We start from the raw sequence: 11605 nt of genomic DNA, 5'->3' as shown, positions 1-11605 counted from the left end.
TGACTCAACACTAAAGTACAGTGATTCCGCATCTACATTTAATAACGTTAAAGAGGTTTAATATGTATTAACTAGATTATAAACCTACAATTTCATGAGTGAGTGCATATTCCGTGCTTCTGAATGACTGCATTTAAATTTTTGTAGTGTTTCATCTCGTGCAAACTGCCAAATTGCTTATCACTTCAAATCTGGTCACAAAGCGTGTTGTTAGGACAAAGGGTTGCAATGTAACCTGCTCATCTAATGTTTGCGATCGAAATATTTATATTATTTGCTTATTAATAACCTCATGTGGAACTCAGAATCTGCGTCTAATTGCAGAGTCTGCTACTGTCCACCAGAAGTCGCATTTTGGTCACGGACGCATGCTTTGAGCGCCTCTCTAAATGAACGACTGAATGAATAAATAAATAAAATATGCTGTTTTCCATCAAGGCAATCCATGGTGCCAAGATATAATTGGGGAAATTGGCATTAGGCGGTTAAAAGAACCAAAACAAAGACACATTCTGGCCCATTTTCAAAGCAGAATATCTGACTTCAGCATTGTTTTTCAGATAAACACGAATGTCCCACTTTGCATGTTTTTTACATTTTTAAGATAGCATATTATGGTAATTTGTTGCTTTAGTACAGTCAAAAACTTACATAGAGCACCTTTAAAATGAATCTAAATACAATCAAACAATATGGCAGCTTTAAACTGTTTATTAACAGTCCTGCTTCACACACTCAAAAAACAGAAACTTCTTCGAAAACTTAATTCTCTCACTCACACACAAGCACACACACACACACTCTTTGAGTAACAGAATTTTAAATGCAGACATTCATTCAAACTGTGGACAACTGAGCAGAACATACTGAGAAGCATTTGAATTCTAATAGGGTTAATTCAGTCAGGGGTCAAACAGTAACATATAGCAATAACCGCTGGAAGCAAAAGAGGGAACAAATAAACTGCATCCCAAAAGTTGGAAGACCAAAACTTAACACTAAAATCCACTCTAGAGACAGCTGAAACAAATAACAAAAAAAACCCAATGACATTTAAATTATCTTCTATGTGACAACAGGTCTTCTAAGTTCAAAAATAGTTATCACACACACACGTTAATATACATACATTACTTTAGGCATTTTTTAGTTTTCCAAAACTTCAATAACACAAAACCCAAATGCCAAAATCATTCATTTAAACTCTTTATGTAAGGGAAAAAAATCTTAAAACAGCAAACTGAACATTCTGATGTTATTTAACAGACATTCAAAAGCTCAAATACCAAAATATTTACAAAGTAAAGCACAAACTCTTTCATTTTCCCAAAAACCTCAAGTAAAACTTTAGGTTCACAGTGAGTTTTTTGCGTTTGTTTTTTATTTATTTATTTATTTATTCAGATTTTGAAGATTTGTTCAGTATTTGTATGGGAAATATTGCACCTGTCAGTCATGAAATTCCTTGAATTAGGTCCTAATATTCCTCACACACACTCACACAAATCCGCAATACTGCATAGCAAAGGAGTGTAATATTTAAAAGTGGAAAAAGAAAACGCACAATCCGGCAGCAAGATGGAGAGTAAAGCACAACCACATCAATCTTTCAGAGGGAGCTATAACATCATGTGTGACGTCCTCGAGCTCAATGAGCGCTGCCGCAGTGATCTGGTTTTTGTGGTGGTTTTGTGCACAGTGAGCGAGATGCAGATCCTCTCCAATTCTCTAGGTGTCCTCCTCCCGCAAATGCACAGGTCTTCTCCTGTGGGCATCAGTGGCATCCATCCGTGGAAGCGTATCAAGTGCTCCTCCATACTCGTATTCATCATCCTCTTCCTCTCCGTCTGCTTCCTGCTCATATTCAAACTGATGCTGACAACACACCTGCCGCGCAGGCAGCTTCCCTACAGAAACATTCGTGCCTCGTTTTATCATGGTTGAATATTTAATTGAATTTCTATTTTATTTTTATTAAATGACTTACTGTGATGATAATCTGGTGAAAACCGTCTCGATGGGAACACAAAATCTGCAACAAAAACCATCACCTGAGGAAGAAACATAGTAGTGGATTTGTTTATGAATGAATCAGCCTTTTTAACCAAATCAAATGAGTCAATCTAATGAGCTGTTCATAAAGAGTCACTACACTTACGTTTTGGATTAATAAATGGGAAATATTATATTCAATATCATTTGTCCCATTAAAACTTGATGCAATCCGTTAAATATTTAAAAATTAAACTGACTTAATGCATAGCCACCATTCAAATGTTGTAGTTGTAATAGGGTATATGCGGAAGTATGCGGAATTACTTAAATTATCAGTAACCCGGGTCAAGCACTTACGGTAAATTCTATGGCATTACAAAATTGTCTAGTTTGAGGTCTGTTTTCTTTCAAAATCAGCGCTCTTCACTTTCTGAGTGATATCTGATATAAAGTGGGTCTCATATTGTACAAGAAGCACTGCGTTAAATTACATTTTCCCCGCCATGTCTTTAAAATATGAAAAAAAAAAAATGTTCAACAGTTTATTTAATGGAGTTTCTATGCTAGCCTGCTAATCCTGACTCACGTGTGCCTGTAAATGGCTTGTCATCTCATTTTAGGGCCTACTCACACTATGCTATCTAAACCGTGCCCAAGCCCGTTTCCCAGATCGTTTGAGAAGTGTGAGTGCGCTGAATAGGGCTAAAGGCTGATTTATACTTCTGTGTCAAACGTCGGCGTATGCTACGGCGCTGACGCATAGCCCTTCGCCGTGGCCATCACCGTCACTGACGTGCACCTCTCAAAAAATGTAACTACACATCGCAACGACGCGTAGCATAAGCTCTGTGATTGGTCGGCTCGTTAGCGCTGACGAGTCTGGGCGGGACCGAGAGCCGCGCGAATGGCGCGAGCAATTGTTTACAAGTGTGGAGTCCCGTGAAGGAGCTCCGGATGGAAAGTTTTGTTTTGTGTTTACCTCATAGTTAAAGTTGCTGCACGTTGGCCGGTTGCTGCCTCAAAATGAGCGAGTTTGAGCCACTTGTACATCCCGGAAGTGTTCAGGAAAAGCAAAAAAGCAGAGAAGAAACTCGACACAGAGGAACATTTACACCTCACTGCCAACTAGCGTTTCAGAAGTGTTAATGCAGACCGACAGAGACAGCGTGCAGAAGTATAAATGCACAGCCACGCGCGTTGCCTGCGCCGTGGGTTACGCCGGTCACTTGACGCAGAAGTATAAATCAGGCTTTAGGCATGGTTCACTTTGCCGGCCCTGGCCCGGTTGGAAGAGGTGTGCCTGGGCGCGGTACGCTTGTGTGTGAGTGCAAAACGCACCTAAGCCCGAAACTTAAAGCGTGACGTGCCTTTTAAGGAACTGTTTAAAATACGTTTATTAATCATTCTCACTGTTTAATGAACACAAACTGTCATAGTTTATTAAAGATGCAAACCCCTCACTGCACGACAGCTGCACACCTTCATCAAACCTCCTAATTCCTGCAGCACCAGGACTCTATGGTTGTTTATGAGTGTCCAAAGTGGCTGATCTGTTGGGCGAAATATTTGGCTGCGTGTCACCACATCCCAAACGACTAAACGATATAACTGAAGCAAACTCCACTGTGCTAAACAAGACTGAACAGCGCAGCATAGATGATGTAAGCGTGCCCAGGCCCAAATGTGATGCGAGTCCGGGCCGTCAGGGAAGGGGGACAAGCGTGCTTTGGCCCAGTTCAAGGCAACTGTACAGTGTAAGTACGCCCTTAAGCTTGAGCAACTAAATAAAGCCTGAAGTCTATTTAAAGGATTGTATTTTAATTACAATACAACAACAACGCTGTAAAAGAAACCGTATAAAATGGAAAAAAAAGTCACATTAACCGTTCACCGAAAGTATATCAGTATGGAAAGAAACATTAGCTTTTTCCACATGCCAGTCAGAGTGTGCCTTAATCTCCGCCTCAGCTGCATCCGATAAACAGCACTGTGACAGACATGAAGGAAACAGATCTCACGTAATGTTATACTACAGTAAGAACTTTCCCAATGATTATTTGATGTATTTGCTGTGGAGTTATTTCAAGTCTTTTAATTAGTCACACAATGTCATTACAAAGTTCTAGTTTTTTTGGTTATCGCGCGCACACACAGACACACACACACACAGTGCGTGTTTAACTTTGCATTGTTTTTGCACACCAAATGTGACAGGATATCCATTAATATCCACTGCTGTATGGATATCTGTTATGTTCTTGTACAAAATTAATCTGATTAAATGTTCACAAATAAGGATTGAAGCATCTTCTTTTATAATTGTACTGACATGCGGCTGTAGTGATAAAGATGGTAAAATCGCTGTAATTCATTACAAACAAGCACAAACATTTTTAAAAAAGTTTTAAACTTGTAAATCTCATTCTTGATCACATTTGATTATTATTGATAATCACAGAGAGCCGAACAGATCTTTTAATCCCGGTTGCTTTGCGCATGTCCTGCGTTGTTGATATGATTATACACATTACTATGCACACATGTCGCAGCTGTCAATCAATTCGTGGGCGGGGAACCCATAGACCGGAGAACTCATAGGACTACTCTCCATTGGAAACGAAAGACTTCCGGTCTGTCGCTTGGCGTTTGTCATGTGCAGCGGAAAGCAGGCTTTAGGAGGAAATTAAATATATTTATGCTTTTTTAGAGTCGAACACTTTGGAGAACGCTTGAACAAAATCTAAGGCCTCAAAAAATGTGATTAAGACTTTAATACCTTTAAAGGGCCTTCATTTTCTGATAATTGACTTATCATCTTTTAATACTTTTTAAGACCCCGCGGACACCCTGTAAATATACAAGTTGTTGTATAAAAATGTATTATATTAAGAAATGAAGTGGAAGGTTATTTGAAAATTTAATTATTTCACCAAATAGTCTAGATAAACTTGGGAGACTTCTTTCAAAAGCATTCAATAAATCATACAACCTCAAACTTTTAAACAACAATGCAATTTCATTTGTGTTCTCACCAAACCAAGAAACAGTCCTGCGACGATAGTTGCACAAGCAAAGATCCCATATGATTCCCAAACCGAAAATCCCATCTGCTCCGTCAGGTAATTATGACAATGCTGAAATGCAATGATAAAAGAAGTGAGTCATAAAAAAACATTTATCTTTCACTGCCTTCAAATTAAGCTTTCAAAACATGAAAAAAATAGTTCAAACCAAATCGCCTATTTTTAATTATCCACGTCATAAGCAGGATGACCAATATACAGTCAGGCAATCTTTATTACAAAAGGCCTTATGGTAATGTTAAAGATGTAACAGGAGTGAAAAAATTGTTCTGCTGAATTTTGTTTTTTCATATCCTGATAGCAATCATTAAATGAAGCAGTCCAAATGCATTTAGGTCTATTTTAATATTGTGTGGAAGGTGTAGGATGGGCCTAGAAAAATTTGACCAATTAAAAAATTCGCTCTGAACAATTTGATAAGCTGTCCTGTCAAAATATGTAATTGCATACCACTGTGCACCCTGTTAGTGCAGAAATCATTATATGATTGGCGCCTTCACTTGCATGGTTCAGACAGAAAATGGCAGGCAAACATCAACAGCCTACTTTCAAAGTTTGGTGAATGTTATGTGATGTACTGTAGTGATGTTGTCTAGTGCAGTGTTTCTTAACCACATTACCGGAGGACCACCAATCCTGAATGTTTTGGATGTCTCCTTTGTCTGTCACACCCATTACATGTCTTTCAGTCTCTGCTAACGAGCTGATGATCAGAATCAGGTGTGCTTGGTTAAGGAGACATGGACAATGTGTAGAGCTGGTGGTCCTCCAGAAACGTGGTTGAGAAACACTGGTCTAGTGCACATTCATGCGTTTGAATAGTGATTTACAGGCTAAGATGTAGGCTTTCAGTGCTGTCAGGCCAATGTTATTTTAGCTCAAGATTATACAAATTTTGTCTGTTTAGAAAAATCGTGACCAAGATTAGCCAGTGTGAGCCTAGCTTAAGTTGTAACTACATTTGCTAAGAGAAAAAGTCTATAAGCTTAAAAAAAAAGAAAGAAAAGAAAACACTCACCCTGATAAACACGGATAACTTGAAAAGGGCTGACATTATGTTCATCCTAAAAATGTATAAATGAATAAAAATTAAACAGGCACAGATGATGAATCATGTTAAATGCAACAGTAAATCAAAAAGTTCTTCCTTTTACAGGAGATTTTGACCCAGAGTCACTGCATTATCATAGAATCTGAAGCTCCTTCATTATGCGCACATACACACAATTATTGGTGGATTATGAGGACTTTTCATAGGCGAAATGTATTTTATACAGTTTAAATTGCTTAATATATGGTCCTACCTCACCTGTACACCCTAAACCTAAGCCTTATAGAAAACCTATGGCAAAACCTGAAGGTAAAAAGACACCGTTAATTATGATTTTTAAGCATTTTGAATTACAATGACACAAGACATGTCCTCATAAACCACCATTATACACATTTCTGTACTTGTAAACCACACAAAATAGTACACAGGAACACACACACACACACAAACACACACGCACGCACGCGCACACACGCGCACACACGCGCACATACGCGCACACACGCGCACGCGCATGCACACTCAGTACTCACAGGAAAGAGGAGGGCCCGAACCAGGAAGAGACCGGCTCTATGCTCTGCCATTTCTTCTCTTCAATGAAGCTCAGGAAGTCTTCTTTAGATCGGTCTCCTTGATACCTCCGAAACACACCATCTTTACAGCTGCAAAAAAAACACATCTAACTATTTGGAACTACATAACCGCAATGACACATGCATATGTGGCTTTATTTTTATGTACATGTATGCTCACACACTGCCTTATGTCTAACTATTCAAAAATTTGAGGTCAGAATAATTTGATAAAAGGAAGTGATGATATATTTTACAAGTACACATTAAATTAGCATAAAATCAGAGAAATTTGTTGACTGTTTTCAAAATCAATAAGAAATGTTTTTTGTTGAGGAAAATGATATATATATAACTATTAATTATTATTATTCTTATCAATATATTATAAAGCTTTTTAAATATGAAGTGACACTGAAATCTTATTTTTCAATTGTTTTCAATGAAAGCACAATTGTAAACTGGCATCAGTGCACATGTCGGCCACTTTATTAGGTACACCTTACTAGTATCGGGTTAGACCTCCTTTTGCCTTCAGACCTGTCTTAACCCTTCGTGGCGTAGATTCAACAAGAGACTGGAAATATTCCTCAGAGATTTTGGTCCATATTGACATGATAGCATCACGCAGTTGCTGCAGATTTGTCGGCTGCACATCCATAATGCGAATTTCCTGTTCCACCACATCTCAAAGGTGCTCTAATATACTCAAAGTCTGGCAACAACTATCCCAAATTCAAAGTCACTTAAATCACTTTTCTTGCCCATTCTGATGCTCAGTTTGACCTGAAGCAGATCAGCTTGACCATGTGTACATGCCTAAATCCATTGAGTTGCTGCCATGTGATTGGCTGATTAGAAATTTGTATTAACAAGCAGTTGGAAAGGCGTACCTAATAAAGTGGCCAGTAAGTGAGTGTAAATGTGTGTGGTGTTTGTGCATATCTATATCTATATATATATATCTATATCTATATATATATATATATATATATATATATATAGATATATATATATATATATATATATATATCTATATATATATATATCTATATATCTATATATCTATATAAATATATATATATATATATAGATATATATATACATATATATATATATATATATATATATATATATATATATATATATACATATATATATATATATATATACATATATATATATATATATATATATATACATATATATATATATACATATATATATATATATATATATATATATATATATATATATATATATATATATATATATATATATATATATAAACTTTTCATGATTTCTGTTTATGGAGAGAGAAAACAGATAAGATGTGAAGTGAAAGTGAAGCCCTGAATAAAAGACAGTGATCACTACCGTTACTTTTCAGTCAGCTATTCAATCAAAGCAAATACCAACATTGACCAAACACCAACATTTTTTGTTAAAACATGAAAAATAAAGTAGAAATAATTATTGCTCAATACTGTGTTAGTAATCTGCTTGGCCTTAAAGAGACAGTTAAAAACATGTAAATGTATTAAAACTCACTGGTAGATAGTCGGCAGAGCCATGATGATAAACCTCCCACTTAAACCTGCAGCACAGAAAAAGAAACACATGAGTGAGAATGAGGAGTGTAAGGCTATAATTGAGCTGATGTGTTGATAAAGCCTCATGTAATAGTAATATCATACCCGGGTGCTCGGTGACGTCCACTTTGGCGATGTTCACTCCCAAATCGTCTCCCCATCCTGCAAACTCAGTCCACACGGGCTCCAGCTGCTGGCAGGCCGGACACCACGGAGCAAAGCTGCAGCAGACAGGCAAACATTTTAATCCAATAACACAATCCCATTCAGAGGAGACACAAAGACACTGAGGCTCATTTGTTTCCCATCGGATCTGTTTAACTTCAATCCTCCCGTTCAGCGGCTCAGAGGGAACACAAAGGGAGGAGAGCGTAATGCATTATAAGTAATAATGATAATCGTAATATTGTTTACTCATCATTATGTAGAGCCAAACGTGAATTTTCGTCCTCTTAACAAAAATACAAATAGAAATGTTATAAATATAAAATGAAAGCTTCTAGGGATGAAGCGATAAAAACTTTTTTTACAAACTGATACGAGTACTTTCCTTTGTGTACTTGCCAATACCAAGTACCGATTCCGATACTTTTTAGATTTGGTTTCAATGAAAGTGCAATTAATTTTAAAGGAGTTTTATTTTCTGTCGGTAGCTAGGATGAAGACAAAATTCTTTAACAGAGGGCTATTCCAAGCTAAAAATATACACACATTGTTGATAACCCTTTAAATCAACAGACCTTATTGATTACCAATTAAGCATGGACATTTAAAGGATAATCCTTGCGCTCACACTAATCAAGTATGTGCAGTTTACGTTACCTTATGGTGACACTCTCTGGACTAAGCTATTAATATATAATACATTATTACATCAAGGTATTGAAGTCAGGTAGGACAACAAATCACATCCACCTAGTGAAATACTGTTGAGTAGTATTGGTGTGTGGTATCGGCAAGTCATGTACGATACAAGTATTTTTACCAAGTATCAATCTGATACACCATACTGGTATTGGTGCATCCCTAAAAGCTTCAGTCAACTATCTAAAAATGAAAATGAATTTTCATTTAAAGATATTCAATAAAACAAATGGATTTTTTCACTTTCATACATTTAGGACATTATAAGTTATGAAATTTAATCGTGGCTTTAATATAAATAAAACCAAAAAACATGGATATTGTAGTTTAAATAACTGACCAACCACTTGACAAATTAACCACTCAGGTAAAGCTGGTTTTATATTCATACATTAGGACTTTCTCATTAACAATATAATATATATTAAAAGTATTATTTGCAAATTCTAATTAAAGAGGTCATATTAGCAGCAGCAGATGACTATCAAAGTACAACATTGTTCACAGTCAAATAAAGTGCTAATGTTGTTTTGAAGTCATGTTTATATGTGATTTCAGAGCTAGAATTCAAAGTAACATGGTAAACAATGTAGGGAGTGTGTCACAAGATGTCACTGAAAGAATGTGCGAATATAAAACCAACTTTACCTCAACACGAGTAACGTTACGGGTATTTTAAGTAACGACCCTCCCTGATACTGGTGCATCCCAAAAAGCTTCGGCCAACTGTCATTTTCATTTAAAGAAATTCAATAAGAGTAAAGGGCTTTTTTCAGTTTCATACGTTTAGGACATGGTAAGTTCTGAAATTTAATTATGGCTTTATTAGAAATAAAACCAAATAACATTATTATTATACTTTAAATAACTGACCAACCACTGACAAGTCATGTTTATATGTGATTTCAGAGCTAGAATTCAAAGTACCATGGTAAATAGAGGTAAAATTGGCTTTATATTTGGATATTCAGACATTTTCCCTAATAATATAATTTAATTAAAGTATACTTTGCAAATTCTAAATAGGTAAATCATATTAGCAGCCAATGTCTATCAAAGTACAACACTGTTAACAGTGAATTAGATAGTGTTAATGTTGTTTAGGAGTCATACTTGCATGCTAATTCCGATCGAATATTCAAAGTAACATGGTAAACAATATAGGGACTTCTAAATGAACGAATTTGTGAATATAAAACCAACTTTACCTCTATCCATGGTAAACAATGTAGGGAGCGTGAACTGAACGAATGTGCAAACATAAACCAACTTTACCTCTATAATGAACCATGATTTCGCTACACTTATGTCATTTGTAGTTAAACGACAGCTACACAAATGTCAAACACACCTTAATCCACGGTTACTTTAACGTTACTGTTATTAAAATAAAAGCATGGTGAAGGTTTGTCACTTTTCATATTCGCAAGGGTCACTTCAAAACCACAGAACTTCCTCTAACATGACTTCACTACAAGATCACTGCACTGACAGAATCATGTAATAATCTAAAGCTAAACATTGATATAGATCAATGCATCACAGACCGTAAACAGATTAATCACCGTAAACAGATCAACAAACCGAACACACACAGACTTTATGCAGAAGTAAGTCTAATAACTCACAACTCGATCATCCATTCCCCCGTGAGGACTTCCTGCCAGTCTCCATCTGTGAGGACTCTTAACTGTCCGGGTTTGGGCGCTGCGGGCTGCGCGACCACACAGGCTGCCAGAATAGACAACACACACGCGCCGGCTGTCATTTCCCTGACTCTGCGTGGATCTCCGCACGCCATGTTTCAGCACCCGCCGATTCTCTTCCGCTTCCGCCTCCACCTTCACTGTGACGTATAATCGATGGGCGCAGCCGCGTAATTGACGTCAAGACGCATAAGCTTTAGAAAGCTGTTTTAAAACACACGTTTAATCCAATAAAAAAAGAAACACACATTTCGTTCATTACAGACACTTCTTTTTGATTATTATCTGGGGTTTTATGTGCAGCATTTTGTATTTATATTAGAAAAACCTATATTTTACAGTCTATGTTACATCAAAAATTATTACAGCATATGCGCTCTCTCTCTCTCTCTCTCTCTCTCTCTGTCTCTCTCTCTCTGTCTCTCTCTCTCTCTCAATTCAATTCAATTCAATAATTGCTTTATTGGCATGACAAATGTTACACATGTATTGTCAAAGCAGTTCTAAATTTTACATAAAATAAGAGAACATATAATACAAAACACAGTTAATAGTAGCCTACAGTAGTACAGTAGTATATATATATATATATATATATATATATATATATATATATATATATATATATATATATATATATATATATATATATATATCATATTATTGTTATTCAATATATCACATTATTTTTCAACATATATTTTTATATAGATCATATTATTCAATATATCAGATTATT

The 11605-nt window shown here is 36.2% G+C and overlaps 1 protein-coding gene across 1 annotated transcript; it reads right to left on the bottom strand.

Annotated features, from left to right (window-relative positions):
* Nucleotides 1–693: 693 nt before the first annotated feature.
* Nucleotides 694–10988, bottom strand: tmx1 (thioredoxin-related transmembrane protein 1). Its single transcript, NM_001115133.1, is given in 8 exon segments — nucleotides 694–1907; nucleotides 1988–2051; nucleotides 5028–5129; nucleotides 6097–6142; nucleotides 6666–6794; nucleotides 8256–8301; nucleotides 8402–8517; nucleotides 10789–10988. Coding segments are annotated over 8 exon segments (855 nt in total). The 5' UTR covers nucleotides 10962–10988; the 3' UTR covers nucleotides 694–1728.
* Nucleotides 10989–11605: the final 617 nt, after the last annotated feature.

This window comes from Danio rerio, chromosome 13 (genome assembly GCF_052040795.2).
Source record: "Danio rerio strain M-AB ecotype USA chromosome 13, GRCz13ab, whole genome shotgun sequence".
In the NCBI taxonomy this organism is placed as follows: domain Eukaryota; kingdom Metazoa; phylum Chordata; class Actinopteri; order Cypriniformes; family Danionidae; genus Danio; species Danio rerio.
This window is presented reverse-complemented; position numbering and strand designations above follow the sequence as displayed.